The following is a 14,726-nucleotide window of genomic DNA, read 5'->3' on the forward strand; positions in this document are numbered from 1 at the left end:
TATCCTCCCTCACTACCCAGCAGATAACAACTGGGCTCTATCATCAGGACATCCATAACACCTTGACACTTTTACAACTATGCTGTTCTCTGCCAGAGCAATCTTCTCTTTTAAAGCATGGAGCTAATTCACCAAACACCCGTTGGAAAGTACTCTGCAAACGCAACAGGGGTGGGGGGAGAGGAGGAAACACACAGCCCAGAGCAGGCAGCTAGTAAATAACAGAGTTAGTGCTGTAAAAAAATCAGCAGAGATGCAGCACATCCTTTCTCTCTGAGATATATCTCTGTTTTCCTGTTGCCTCTGTCCCACGGCGAAGGACATGAGTGAGCAGCCACGCAGCTGGCTGCTGTATTTCAAGCCCTTCCATCACCACATCACACAGGCAGCCTTAGTGCCTGGCTTCAGCACGGCTCCCTGCCACTGCTGAGGCTGTGCACCCAGCTGATGCTCGGCTGCTTCCCGCAGGACTAGGGCTGGCCTTTGCCAGCCTCTCTGCAATGGAACAGGTTGAAGGATGCAGTTGGTAGAGTGTTTGCTGGGTGTTCTGCTCTGTACGTGCTGTCCCAGTCTGCCGCAGCCTGGTGCTAAAGATTTGCAGGATGGGAAAAGCCATGTGAATAAGATTGGTCTTGTGTTTGGGTCTGTTCTTTATTTGGGGTGAAAGAGAAGCTCGGTATATCAATTGCTGGGAGAGTTTCTGGCCAGGTGGGCTGTTCATGGAGTGGGCTCCATCTGATTGTCTTTGTGGCCTTTACCCCTTGGCCAAATTGTGTTGAAATCCAGCCACAGACTCAGAAGTCTGAGGGCATCAACCCAGCTGCTTAGGAAACAAGGCGAAAAAGACCTTTGTGATCCCTCGGGAAGAAAACTTCCACCGAACTATAAGGCACTGGCATTACCAACTGCTTGTCTGGTTTTCCTGAACTGCCTCCAGGCTCAGGGCATCTTGACTCTAAACGGTTTGTAAATTAAGCGATGTATACACTGTGTAGGTTGGGATCCTGCTCTGGGGACTGTGTACACTCAGCCATGGGCTTACATCTAGAATAAAATACAAACCTGAATCAGCCGCTCTGGATAGAAAGAAATATGTCAGATTTTAGCAGCATTTTCCAAGCCTCTCAGAATGCCCCCCTGCCACCCTTAACCGTACATTTTAATGTATAATACACACTTATTTAAAAAAGAAATACATAAGGAGAGAGAGTAGTTACCGTAGCTTAAATTCAGCCTGATAAGAAGGGCTTGCACAGTTTGAGCAGCTGTTCCACTGTCATTCAGATTATGAAAATATAATCCTAGAGAACCTTGTCAAGATAAATACAGAGCATGAAATGTATAGGCATTTTTTCCCCAGCCACATATAATGATCAATTCCAAAGCCACAAGTGATACCAAAGGACAAAATAAGATCTGTCTAGACTTTCTCACTTACAAGATATTGATCATTCCAATGGTAAACTGGTTAGTATAAGCGTGTTTGGCTTGAAAGGTCATGAGCTTAACACCTGACAAGGAGTTATTCAACCTTGATATAAGTCAAATTATTGCAGTGTTGCTGGAAGGACTTTCTCTAATAAAAATACCTACCTGATCTGAGAATATCTGAGATTTGTCTTCCAGATGTCAAAAGAAAATGAAAAAAAAAAAAAAAAAAAAAAAGGAAAGAAAAAAGAAGTGAACACTTGGCATGGTTGTTTGCAGGTCCCTTTCTAACCAGTTTTGCATGTCAAAGTCCCATCAGTCATTCACTTTCTGGGCAGACCATAGTGACATATCAGTGACACAGCCCCTATCCACTCTCCTCCTTTTTTATGGGGATAACTAGCAAGTGCTTATTAGGACTATTAGGAGCTTGATGCAAGTTTGCAGGATCTTTTCCAAGAACTATAACACAGTATCTATTTTGCTTTATTCAGTTCTTTTTGTTTTGCTGATATGATACTAGTTAAGGTTAATGGGGTTTGCTTTAATATTAGACACAGGATCACTTAACGACCTTTAATGAACACTGGAGTCAACGCGTTGTGGAGTAATTCACGCAGACATTGCCTCAGGTAAATCAACCAGAAAAATGTAAGCCAGTCAAATAAATAAATCTGACTGGCTGTAAATGTGCCAAATTTTACACCAAAATATATTTGAAAGCCAATGACTTAGGCACATCTAGGATATTAAAATGGAGGTTTTGGAGTCTGTTTCTTTTCAATCGCTTTTCCTTTTTAATGGCCTGCACATCCCTCTTGTGCTGAAACCAAGCTGAGGGTGTGTGAAAAATTATTTTCACAAGTGTTTCTAATAGAAGCAAATGCTCTGCAGCTTTGTGCCATTTTTTATTTGGACTGAAAATGAAAAAAGAAAAAAAAAAAAGAAAAACAAGTTTTTTTCCTGCTGGCTATTTCAATGTGGGAGATGAGAGACAGGACAGAGAGGGGGAGAGAAAAAAAAAAAAAAAAAAGAAAAAGGAAGGGAATAAGAGAAAGAAAGAGTGCTTTTTTTTTTTTAATCTGAATTGGAGAAAATGGTGACAGTTCAGTTCTAGATGGAGTAATACACTAGAGTCAGTAAATATTTATTAACCAGAACAAGGAAGCAATGGAACCTGATCAACTCAATAATGTCACAGGGCAGCTTACTTTCGTACTAATTCAAAACTATGCCAACATTAAAAATGCTTTTACCTCACAACACTGAAAGAGGGAACCACGTATGGGGGAAAAATACCTCCCAGCTCCTCTTTGAAGGTGGGCAATCCCTTTAAGTACTGACTTCTCACAAAAGCAGGCAGCATTTCAGCAATAAGGAATGAGTGGATGTTCATTATCAGTTATTAATGTTTGCCTAAATGAAGCATAAGGCCGGGGCCTTAAAGGTGGGGGGAGGCATGGTGCAGGTCTCCCGGCATTGTTTAGTGACTGCGTATTCTTGATCTGGTGATGGCAGGTGCTGGTGCAAAGCCCTGATGTCCTGGGCTGGCTGTACTAGTCTATGAATGTAATTCTTTTTTTTTTTTTTTTCTGTGAAAAGGACAAATAATGCATTTGAGAAGGCTGTTACACAGGTGACAGAAGTTAATCATTTTTTCACTCCAGACAAACTCTAGATAATCCAAGGGGTTTGATTTAATTTCACAGATAGAGCCCTTACCTGCACAGATCCCCACCCTCATGTGCACAGGGGGGCCAAACATTGCCTACCTAAGGAGAGCTCCCACTAAACTCAGATTAGCTATAAACACACAAAAAAACAGAGGAGTCACAACACTATATGACCGTGAGGTACAGCTGCTACACTGCAATACCCTAATTCCTTACGTAAGCATGGTGGGGTTTGCGATGGGAGGATGTGGTAGCTCCTCCTGCCAGGTGATTGCACGCTTTGATTGGGACACCTATTCAACAGCTGGCTCCAGACAAGACAGATCATGGAAGGCAGACTGTTAGCATTAAATCATTTAATGAGGGGGTCAAATAAGCTTCTATTAACAATGTTTCCTTCTATTTATTTGTTTATATTCTGTCTGCAGAAAATGCGATGCTGGACTGGTGATGGCTTAGGACAACCTTCTGGCACGAAGACAGCTACAAAGCACAAAATAAAAAAAAAAATGAACTCAGAAAGAAACCAGAAAAAAAAAAAAACAGCGTTTTCTTGGTATCAACAAGAAGCTCTTTATTTTTCCTCAAGTTTTCTTTTCTAAAAAAAAAATAAATGAACTAAGACATTTGCAGAAATGAGACAAAAACTTTCTCTTCAGGTGACAATATTCAAGGAAGCATGTTGTTTTATTAAATTTAAACTGAAAGAAAAATAGAGAGATTTCGATTGGGATACAGTATCAGGAGGACTGAGAAACTGTGAATTTTCCAAGAAAAAAAAAAACTCCTTAAAACTGTGAACTGAGAAATGGATGGAAATACCACTTAAACCCCTGATTACACCCTGTGTGTTCTTTAGGAGACATCATCTTTGCTAACTCTATGGTATTTAGGGAATGGTTTACAACATATCTTTTATTGTAATCTTTTAAGACAAAACAAATATTTAATTAGCTGTGATTTTGCCATTTCTATTCAGATGTCTTCTTGCACTTTCTTTTTCTAGATAGCTCAGATGTATTTGCAGCCAGCAGTCAAGGGCAGGAAAGATTTCTTTCCTTAATAATCTTTTTATTTGCCACACCCAATAAAATTCTTGCAGGGAAAAGGAATCAACAAGACTACCATCTCCCGATCAATACCTAAAGCCTAACAGACAGTAATTATCAAAATAAAGAGGAAGTCCCATATTGGGCTACATACCTACCCATTAATCAAAACAACAGAAAATATCTGCAACATTGCTTTTCTGAAATAACACAAAAGATGCCTCCTTAGGTTACACTTTGAATCAGCTACAATCAAAAGAAGGAAAAGCACGACTAACTAAGCCCCAGGAAGCCGCATTGTCCCTTTAACCCGTCGTATTCCCCATTTCCCATTAGTACTTAACATTTTTCACTATGTTGTGACTGCTATTATTTCATTTAACACTGGTTAATCTGTATCTGAGGTACATGGAAACCCTCTAGATGATAAGATTGGACAGGCTCCAGCGCTGGCAGTTTCCAAGCGTGCACGCACGCAGTGTGTTTTGATCCCTGCCGTCACGGGGACCGCCTGCCAATTCGCTCTTGGATCAGCCTCTCGCTCAGCTCCCACAGGGCTACGGCCGTCGCATCGCTCCGAGCCTCCGGCGACGGCACGCAGCGGCAGCAGTTGTTGAAGTACATCCCACCCAGCCCCTCCAGCTCGGCGGCCGTGGCGCAGTAGACGGTCGTGGCAGCTCCTTGTTGCTGAAATTAAATTAAAAAAAAAAAAAAAAAAAAAAAAAAAAAAAAAAGGAAAGATAAAACTACGTGAATATATACACAAATACACGGATAGATTTTTATCTTTGTCATTTTGGCTGCAGTCCATCGGAGCTGTGCGTCTCAGGAGAGCACTGGTGAAAGCATCGCAGCTAAAACTCTGCTGAAGATGCTGCCTCCCTGCCTGCTGGCCACTTATTTGCTAAACACCTTAATGAGGAGATTTTTTCTTTTCATTTCCTCTTGGAGCAAAAGAAAAGGAAAAGACAGTCCAGAAACTGGTCGTGTTCATTTGCCCCTTTTCAAGAAAACCTTAAGGCAGCGCCAGGAGGGTCTCCCCACTGGCACTTGAAAACAGAAAAGGTGAGCCAGGTTTGAAAGCAGCACCTAAAAACATCCTGCTTTTCCCTTCCAACTCAGAAAACACCATACACCTTGAGCACCATCACTTCCGAACCTTGATAAGCAGTCGCAGACTGACACGTATATGCATTTTGTTTGGTTGGGTTTTTTAAACCTCTTGTACAAAATTAACCTGGGCACTCCAATTAAGACCTATAATGTAAAGTGCAATTGGGATTTGTGCCAAACCTGCCCATATATCTTTGATCAACAGTTTCACTGTTGCAGTTGTCACCATTGTCTCGCAAGAATGTTTATCTGCTGCAGGCAGAGGGCTGATTTTGCAGAGACATGAGGCTTTCCAGTGTGCTTTTTTTTTTCCTTTTTTTTTTTTTTTGTTCTGTAACGACCATTTCTCATGTCTTATAATGCTTTAAGAAATGGAGCAGGTAGATTAGAGGTTTTTGTGGAGCAGAGATTTTTTTCTTTCTTTCTTTCTTTCTTTTTTTTTTTAAATACCAGCTGAACTTATGTTCAAACAGGAAGAATGGATTTCTCTGAATTTCTCCGACAGAAACCTGGAGCTGGAGGTCACAAGGTTCAGGCAGCGATGGGTACACCCCAGGGAATGGGGTACTCCAAGGCTGAAAGCGCAGTGCCAGAAGAGCTGCAAAGAGGGCAAGAAACTGGTTTGCTTTGTGAACTATAATTAAAAATAATAGGTGAGAGCACGCAGCAAGACACTTCACACAACCCTAATTTAAAACCATAGAGTTTATCTGGCATCTTATGATTATTTATGTGCATCTTAGTCCTTTCTGTGGTAACTAATTATGAGCTGATAGGAATCAGAATAAAGAGGCTGCCAACTATGATAGAAAAAGTAAAGGAAGAGAAATTGGATGTTGCCACATTAGGATAATTTAATGGGGAAAGCAAATAAGCTTCAACCTCTCATGATTTTCCTCCAGTTCTGTTTTTGTTTTTGCTTTCTCCAGACTTTCAGTGTCACAACCAGGAAAACTCAGGGTGCTGTTAGGGGGTCAACCTGCAAAAGACCTCTGTTTTGCATTCTCATCCTTCAAGGGCAGCAACCATTCTAAAACAGCCCCAATTCTCCTTAATTGACGCTTCTTAATTTTGTAACTGCACAGAAAGGCATATTTGTTTGCAAGATATGCATTTTCCTCAGAAGATGGGATTAAACTGATAATGATGACTCCACAGCTTACAAATGATCTACTATAACAAGGTAAACCAAACCTGTCTGTAATAAGGATGTTGAAAGGCATATATTTACCATCAGACCAAAATATTTTTAAAGTTAGTAATCCTTTTATTAAACCAATATCTTTTTTTTTTAAAAGAGAAAGTATCTTACAAGCAGGAGAAGAAATGTAAGAGAGTTCTACTAAAAATAATATTAACAGAGAAAAATAAAATTGTTATGCTCATTTGAACTATCCTATAAAGCTCCACAGCACAGGTATGATCACTGTATTCAGCTGTTTAGAATGATTCAAAGCCCCTGAAGAGAGTTATTATTAGTTTTTGCAAGCAATTCAACTAGACTTTTATTAGAAAGGTAAAATTAAACTAATGTGCTCAATGCAGAGTGAGAGCCCTTAAGCTATTGCTGAAAAGCATCCGTCCAGCCAAGCTAAACTCAGGCTAGCTTTAATAAAATTTAGCTAATTCATAAAATGAAAGTTTATCAGAGCAGTTTAAAATCCAAACCGAACAATAATTTATCTTTTCAAATGAGTTGAATTTGATGACTTTTAAAATTCTCAGCAGGCAGACATCCTACAGCATAACAAGAGTGTTTTATACCTCAAACACTGACACAGCCTAAACTCCAAAAGAAGAGAATAGTTTTCCCTGTGTGAGTGTAGGATATTTACTTTAAGCGATAAAAGATTATGTGGCTGGAAGCCCAAAGCACTTTATCATGTGATACCTCCAGTGTTTCACTGAGGACTGGATGTAAGCAATGTGCCATTTGCTTTTTGGCTGTGTGTATCTTTCCGTCTTTCTAAATGTTTCAACTGTGTTGGGTGTTTTGGTAGAAAAAAAGTTCAATGGTTCTATCATTGACAGAGAAGTACCTTTTTATTACTTAAGAGAAATGCAGTCATATTTATCCCTTTGTTGACAGAGGGTAAAGCTTTAGTATCAGAGAATGAAAAAACATGAACTCATCAAGCCTAGGAGCTTGATGACGACAAAACTACAAAACGGAAGGTAAATACCAGATTCCCAAAGCCATTTAAGCGTCCAGATTCCTTTGGTGAATGTGAGCTAGTTGTATCCAGAGATTTGAGGATCTCTACCTAAGTGACTTGCCCAAGGACAGAGAGGAACGAGTATCACAGGACTCAATAATGCTTCAGGTCGGATGGGATGTCAGGAGGTCTCCAGCCCAGCCTCCTGCCCAAAGCGGGATGCCCAGCAAGCCCATAGAGGCCATCCTCAATGAGAAGGTCCTCAAGGGACCAACTCCTACTTTTCATCTTCGACTCAGATGCCACAAACCTCCAGGAAGAGCCAGAGCTGCAGATAACTGCAGAATGCCTGCACTGTCACCCATGCACAGCCAGGCTGTGAGAACACTGAGTTTCTCAGTAAATATTGTTTATCCCTTATGAACACAATCTTCTGAATGGCATATTTATATGCTGGGCCTTATGACTGTTTAATAACAAGTTTTAATTTTTTGCTCATCAGCTTTCCTGTTCACATATCATCAGCATACAACAGCAGAGGATGTTAGGGAATCTAATTAGTAAACAATTCCATACTGCTGATACAAGATGAAACATTCTTAAACCGATAAAAAGAGCACTTTAATCACTGTTGAATGACTTTCAATGCCAAGTGGTTTGTGCCATGTCAGAACATAATTTGAAGAAGATTAGAGTACTATATAAAAGAATTAATGTTAACAACTTCGTTAAAAAATGTCTTAAACAATGAGCTTGTCAGTTGTCACAGGCTCTCCCTGATCTATTGTGATTAACGCCCTTGCTCCCAACAATTTAGACTGATAAACAAGGCTAAAAGCTCTGGGCAACCTAAACATTTTTTTTTCCATATGTCCGTCAGTTGTATATGGTGCTAATCGCTGGGGCTGGGGGTCAGCCTTCCTTAACCTGCAACAAAGGCAGCGAGTTGGAATGATGAATACGCAGGATAAAGAATTTGTGAGAAGCCCAACTGAATCTTTAATCATGCCTCAATGCCATTTCCGATCCAGGCAAACATTTGAAAGCTGCTAGGCAAGCACCACGCTATCAATCTTTCCAGTGTACGTAAAATTACCCGGGAATCTTGTTTTGGATTAAGTTGAAGAGTGTCTTAGTAATAAGGGTTCATCATTCTCCTTCGCAAATCATTTGTCAGTTTTGTAATACAATCTTAAACTGCAGCAGGGTGGGATTTGTAAAGCAGTTGCTGTTTATTTATAGTTGAGGCTCAAAGATCTAAATTGTCCATCCTTCCAAAATCCTTTGTTGAGATAAAAATACTAAGTAGCTAGCTACTAGTTCACAGGCATTTATCTCATAACTGTGAACTATCAATTTGTAGCTGTTGGCACTGAATACAAATTAATATTGAATATCTTAACAGTAAAAGAAAAGGGGTTCCTGATATACAGCGTACGGTAAAACCCTCATTAATATATGTAATGCATCCGTTAGTATTCTAAGATACCATTTATGTTCATGATAAGAAAACATATTACACAGTTAATGTTTAGTTTTCAAATTTGTCTACTTTCAAATGCATGTTTACTTTCTAAAATTAGATTCCTGTTCTGAAGCAGGTTTACGTATGAAATATATAAATAATAGAAACAAAGCCATAAGTTATCTGTATATGTATCAACTACAAATGAATAAGATCCACTCTAAACTCTGTTAAGGGCATACAGATAGCATGTGACATTGCCTACCAGCGAGATGGAATCAGCTTCCCTGAAAAAGAGTTTTTATTTTTATTTTATTATGAAAAATTAAGTATTAAGGCCAGTTATCTTGGTAGCCTGAGGTTAAGTTTAGCGCAGTGCATTTTAAAAGATGGCCAGTGGAAGGAGGTGAATTCACAATGACAAGAAAGGCAAGCATTTGTGACAAGGTCCAGATTCAAAGCAAGCAGCCCAAGTGAAACAAAAAGGCAACTGCTTCCTTAAAACTCTTCAGGCTCTTCCTGTTATTCATCCCAGGACCATTAGACAAAGCAAACACATCCCTAGCACAAAAATACTAGCTCAACACAACTGCATTGTGAACAGATCACGTATAGTGGAATCGCTTACTGCACAGCGGACTGAAGATGGGGGAGCACACCTGTGTTACAGACCATGACACAAACAGGGTTTCCCACATGTTCGCTGTGCCTCTGGAAAGCACTCCAAAGAGTCCAGATCCACTCCGCGAGAGCGGGAGTTTCAGTTCACCAGCTGGCATCAGCCATGCTCGTTTACCGATTTGGTGCAAAATAGACAATCTTGGAAAACCAAACGAAATGAGATGGAGCAAATTGCCAATGCCAAACTCTAAAATTATAGCTGCTGTTCTCTACTCCTCAAGTCTCATCTTCACCTGGTGTCAACCAGCTCAGGTCCACCACCTCCTCTGACACAGATCTGCGGTTGCCCATGGCTCATGCCCCTCTGCCGCTTGCCACCGGCTCCTGGCGCAGCTCGCTGCTCCTGGCCACCCGCAGCTTGGCAGTTGAGCCTTGGCCAGCCTCCTGGAAGGAAACTGCACTCCGAATACAGATGTTTCCATCTGGGATGTGCCACAGCTGGGACTTTGGTGCAAATACTCTCCAAATATACTTATTCCTTTCTCAGTAATGTTAAAATACTTCTACAGATGAGCTGAGTCTGTACTTTTCCCCATCAAGCTACCTTCAGAAAAACACTAGTAAGTCTAAAATCCTTACGTCCTCGTTCAACCGTCGTAGCAGAGGGACTGGCTTCTCCACGCCAGGTGTTACTTTGCTCTGTTTCCTAGCCGGTATCTCAGAGTTGTGAAGGGCAGCTACCCTCTGTACAAGACAGTGAGCGAGTTCTAGCCTTACACAGGAGATTACAGAAAAATCCTTCCTGCTGCAGTCCTCTTACTCAGAGCAATCCTGGATGCATTATTATCTTCTGAGTAATGCTTGCGATATGTATGTGCTATCCTCCTGTAAGAAAACAGGATTCCCTAATTGCTTTTTCAGCCCAGAAATACAAAACTGAGACCTGCCTTTGCTCCTTTGGGTGAGTCTGACAAACTGAAATCACAGCTACAACTAAAAACAAAAACAAAACAAAAAAAAAACTTTGGAGCTGCCAAATATGATTCAATAAATAAATCAGGCTCAGTTGACTTCAAGTCCCATCTCCACCCAAGTGCCAGCAGGAAAACGTGACCTGAACTGACTTTGTAATTGCAGTCTTTTGAAAGGTCTCACTGAACCACATCTAAACCAGAGATTCTCAACCACCTCCCCTTCCCCCATCACCACATTTAAACCAGCAAAACATCTCTTAGAAGATAATACAACGGATAAACCCAAATCTATAAGGTCTGGTTTTTTTCCTCTGATGTATTTCTTTTTCAATTAATTCTCAACTACAAAGACTCAAAACTCTAACAGCTTCTCTACTTGCAAAGCATAGTTGGTTTCAAGCTGTAACTTTTTTTTAGCGTCATTAAGACCTTTACGCATTTACAGTATTCTTTACATACATTATGGAAGATAAATGTGCTATATTCTTTGAGTAAGGAAACTGCAGTAGTTCACGAAAGAGGATTTGTTTTCAACTGCTGAGGCATTAAGACCTAGTGATTATTTCAACTATTCAGTATACGCAGCTATATTTAACTTACGTTCTGGGTTTTAACTTTGCAAAAGAAAATGTGTCCATTGTAATAAATGTATTTTGATACTGCACCATGTTGTTTGTGTTATGCAACACCCCATATGTTCTCAATTATGGCAACGATAGTGCTTGAAAACTTCTATCCTCCAACATCCAGTGTCAAACAGATCATCTGCAATCACTCCACAGGAAAAAAAAAATAATACAACACAGGACATCAAGGCAGAAAGGAGCACTGGGCTGGTTTTCTCATTTCGACCTTTACTTCTCGAGTCAACTCGGAAAAGTCACTTCAACTCCGTGTACCTCACTTTTCCCATCTGTAAGATGGGGAGACTACTAAGATTTACCCACCTCACAGGGGTGTTGTGAGGACTGGTTCACATTTATGGCGTGCTTCCACATCTACTGCTGAAAAGCACCATGTAAGTATAGTGTTGTATTATAAACCGTTATTAAAATTCTTAGAAGATTTAGAATGAGGTTGGCAAAATAGCTGATAAAAATGTAAGTACCTTTTGAAATCATGCTTATTTTTCTCTATTGTATAAACTTCCTTCTTTATGTGAAGATGTCTGCTACACCAGGCCCCATTCTGGTCTCTTTCCTCTCTCACCTGTTTTTGTCCAGCTCACCGAGAACTTGGTTGAACTCTTATTAACCAAAGTACCACTGGGGTCTCCATAAATGGATGCTTTAGAGTCAATTATCCCCTCAAAAGGAGAGCCATGGGTTCATCTCTCCCACACTTTGCATATTCTAGAAAGAGCGATCATGGCATACCAGGGGTGGTATGCCATGGCATACCCCTAACACAGGGATCCTACAACATCTGCCTTGGGAAATCCTGCATGCTCTACAGCTGTCCTCCAGAAGGGCACACATTTCCCACAGGTCTGGAATCACATCCCCTAGCCTCTCACAGATATCTCAGATAAAACCATCCAATGTTTAAGACAGCCCCAGACACCGATGTCTATGCAACCCTACTGCTCTTTCTGCAGCACCTGGAAGGGAGTTGGGTCCCACCAACACCCAATTCCTTTCTTTTTCTGTGTTGAAGTCCACAATCAGTTTCTGAAAATTCTTTCAAGCCTGACACAGGGCCATCTTAAGCTTCAAAAACTTTAATGAAGCGTACAGCTTTACCTTGCTTGACCAGCATTTCAACGGCAAGAGCAGCAGCACGCCCCACAGGCTGCTCACCCTGGCCTTTTACCGACATTGCATTTCTTCTCAGATCACTTCTGAATTCTCTTCTGCTGCCCACTGAACTCCCATTCATACCTGATTTACACTTTTAAAACATCATCACTCCACTGAAGTGGCATTTTTGAACACTGCATGCAAATTGCTACCATCCATCATTGCTACTCTTGCTATACCTTGATGTACAGGTTAGTATGGAGCAGTGGTGTGGTACTGCATGCTTCTCTTCAAGTCTGGGTTTGGGAAACATCCCTGAGGGAAATTATCAGTGTTTATTTCAGAGTGCAACAGGATAAGGCTGTGATCAGGCTTGCCATATGATGCTGCTGTCCCTTGCTTGTCCCCTGCCCTGTGTGCCAGCCCTGGCTGGCTGAACGAGGAGCGAACAGCAGGCAAGAGGGAGTCAGTCCCCTTGGGCATCACAGCAGCACCATCAGGAGCTGTAAATCCCTGCTCACTGACTGAGATTTTGTGATGTACATTTATATAAACATGAGTCCCAACATGCCAAAAATGGAAATCCTATGCAGGATACTGGAAATCATCCTGAAATGCATATTCTGCCAGCTGAGCCTGTGTTCTTCGGGGCAAGTGTAACTTGAAGAGTAGGGCAAGCAGGTTGTTGACAATAAACATACCCTGCCAAAAAGCCAGATTATATATGCTGCTGTAACTCAGTCATCAGAATAGGGTCGGCTGGTGTTTGGACATATGTAAATGAGAAATTTGTTGAAATCATTTTTGTTATTAACTTCTGGTGACTTGAAATGCTTTATGTTTTTGCTGTACCTAACTTTAATTATATAGATACTTTATATAAATGTATGTACACAAACAGTACTGTATATGCTGTATATATTTATATAGCTTTTTAATACTACTACTAGTCAAAATTTAGACTCTCTTCATATGCAGTATTGCAATGAATGCCATCACAATACTGACATTGTGCTTCCTCCTTCATTGCACAGATAACTTTTTAGACTGACTTTGATTTTAGATATGAGTGAAACAACCCCACAAAATGCAATGCTTTTTAAGCAAGTGACCTTTTGGGACAAATATTTGACAAGCTGTTTGTTTAGGTTTTAAAGATAAAGACTGTTTTTCATCTGTTGATACATACACACAAAAATTTCAGTAATACAATGCATTCAAAAACCACAGGGTGTGATGATGGGGACATATCATGGTAAAAAATTAACTACCAACTCTGTCTTCCAGAAACTAATTAAGGGAATGTATTTTGCAATAATACAGATCTAGTAAACAGGCCTCTAACGTCTAGGCTTAGAGCTGTAAGCCAGGCACTCCTGTATTATGTATGTGTGATTTTCATAGATAGCCTGCTGTAAAGTGTGCCCTGTTAGTGCATCTTTCAGGCTCAAAGACACTGGCCTTGTTAATATTTCATTTAGTACATACTGTAGAGTCTCATTTATATTACTTCTATAATTAATGGTGATAGCTTAGGCACTGCCTTTACAAGGGGAGATCCTTGTATGTTGGTCGATGGATAATGAGAAACAATAGATATTTCATTCACCAGCAGCTTGTTGCTAGTTAGTAGGAAATTATCGTGTGTACTGTTGCTTTAATTGCCAGGGTAAATAATGCTGCCGCTGTGTTAGTGAACATTTTAAAGCACTTGATGCAAATAGACTAGAAACAAAACAAAACAAAAAAAAATTACCTTTATTATGCTATATCTTAGCATAGGGAGTTAAAAAGGTCTTAAAACATTTGCGTTCTATCATGCAAATATATCTTAATATGCATGTGCTGACTATTCAACTACTGTATTTTAGGAAATACAATTATGCTGCCTTTCTCTTCTCCAATGTAGACTGTAAATAACTGTAGATCTTTCTCTTGTTTTCCTATGTAAATATATGTAAATACGAACAAGCTATGCATGTTGATATTCTAGGCAATTTCAGGTACTTTTATAATCTGAAGGCATGTACTTGAACTGGTTTGTTAAAAAAAAAAATCAATTCTCTCAAACCCTTTAAAGCTCATTAGAAATTAAAGATTTCTTACTAGACTGGTTCCTTCTATCTCAGCTGCTTTTCTGTTTATTTTTTTTCTTGCTTTCTCAGCGTTGTCTCCCAAGACCCACTATAAGGCTGCATACACCAGGGCAGTGTAAGTGCAGTGTCCTGTCTCAGGACGCAATTCCCTCTCCTGCCAAGGCTGTGCCCCATTTAGATTCCACACCAGCCCCATCGGTAAACCTCAACGGAGGCTCACGGGCCACCTAGAGAGGGGGCAAGCCTATGGGAGCCCTTTGCTCCCATCCCTCCTTCTGTTTCATGATGTTTTCTATTCTATTTTCTCAGCCCTTAATCCATCAAATAAGGCTCTAACACTGCTCGTGCCAGGACGGAGTTTCGGGGCAGATGCCGTCTCTTTCGCTGTTTCTTTGCTCTTCAGCTATGCTGG

The 14,726-nt window shown here is 40.4% G+C and overlaps 1 protein-coding gene across 1 annotated transcript in view; it reads right to left on the reverse strand.

Annotated features, from left to right (window-relative positions):
• Nucleotides 1-3,661: 3,661 nt before the first annotated feature.
• Nucleotides 3,662-14,726, reverse strand: part of WWOX (WW domain containing oxidoreductase) — a 510,213-nt gene continuing 499,148 nt past the window's right edge. Inside the window, exon 9 of the mRNA XM_035543238.2 lies at nucleotides 3,662-4,837. Within this exon, the coding sequence (XP_035399131.2) occupies nucleotides 4,649-4,837 (189 nt within the window). The 3' untranslated portion in view covers nucleotides 3,662-4,648. The remainder of the gene's footprint in view (nucleotides 4,838-14,726) is intronic.

The sequence above is a fragment of the Cygnus atratus genome, chromosome 12 (assembly GCF_013377495.2).
Source record: "Cygnus atratus isolate AKBS03 ecotype Queensland, Australia chromosome 12, CAtr_DNAZoo_HiC_assembly, whole genome shotgun sequence".
In the NCBI taxonomy this organism is placed as follows: domain Eukaryota; kingdom Metazoa; phylum Chordata; class Aves; order Anseriformes; family Anatidae; genus Cygnus; species Cygnus atratus.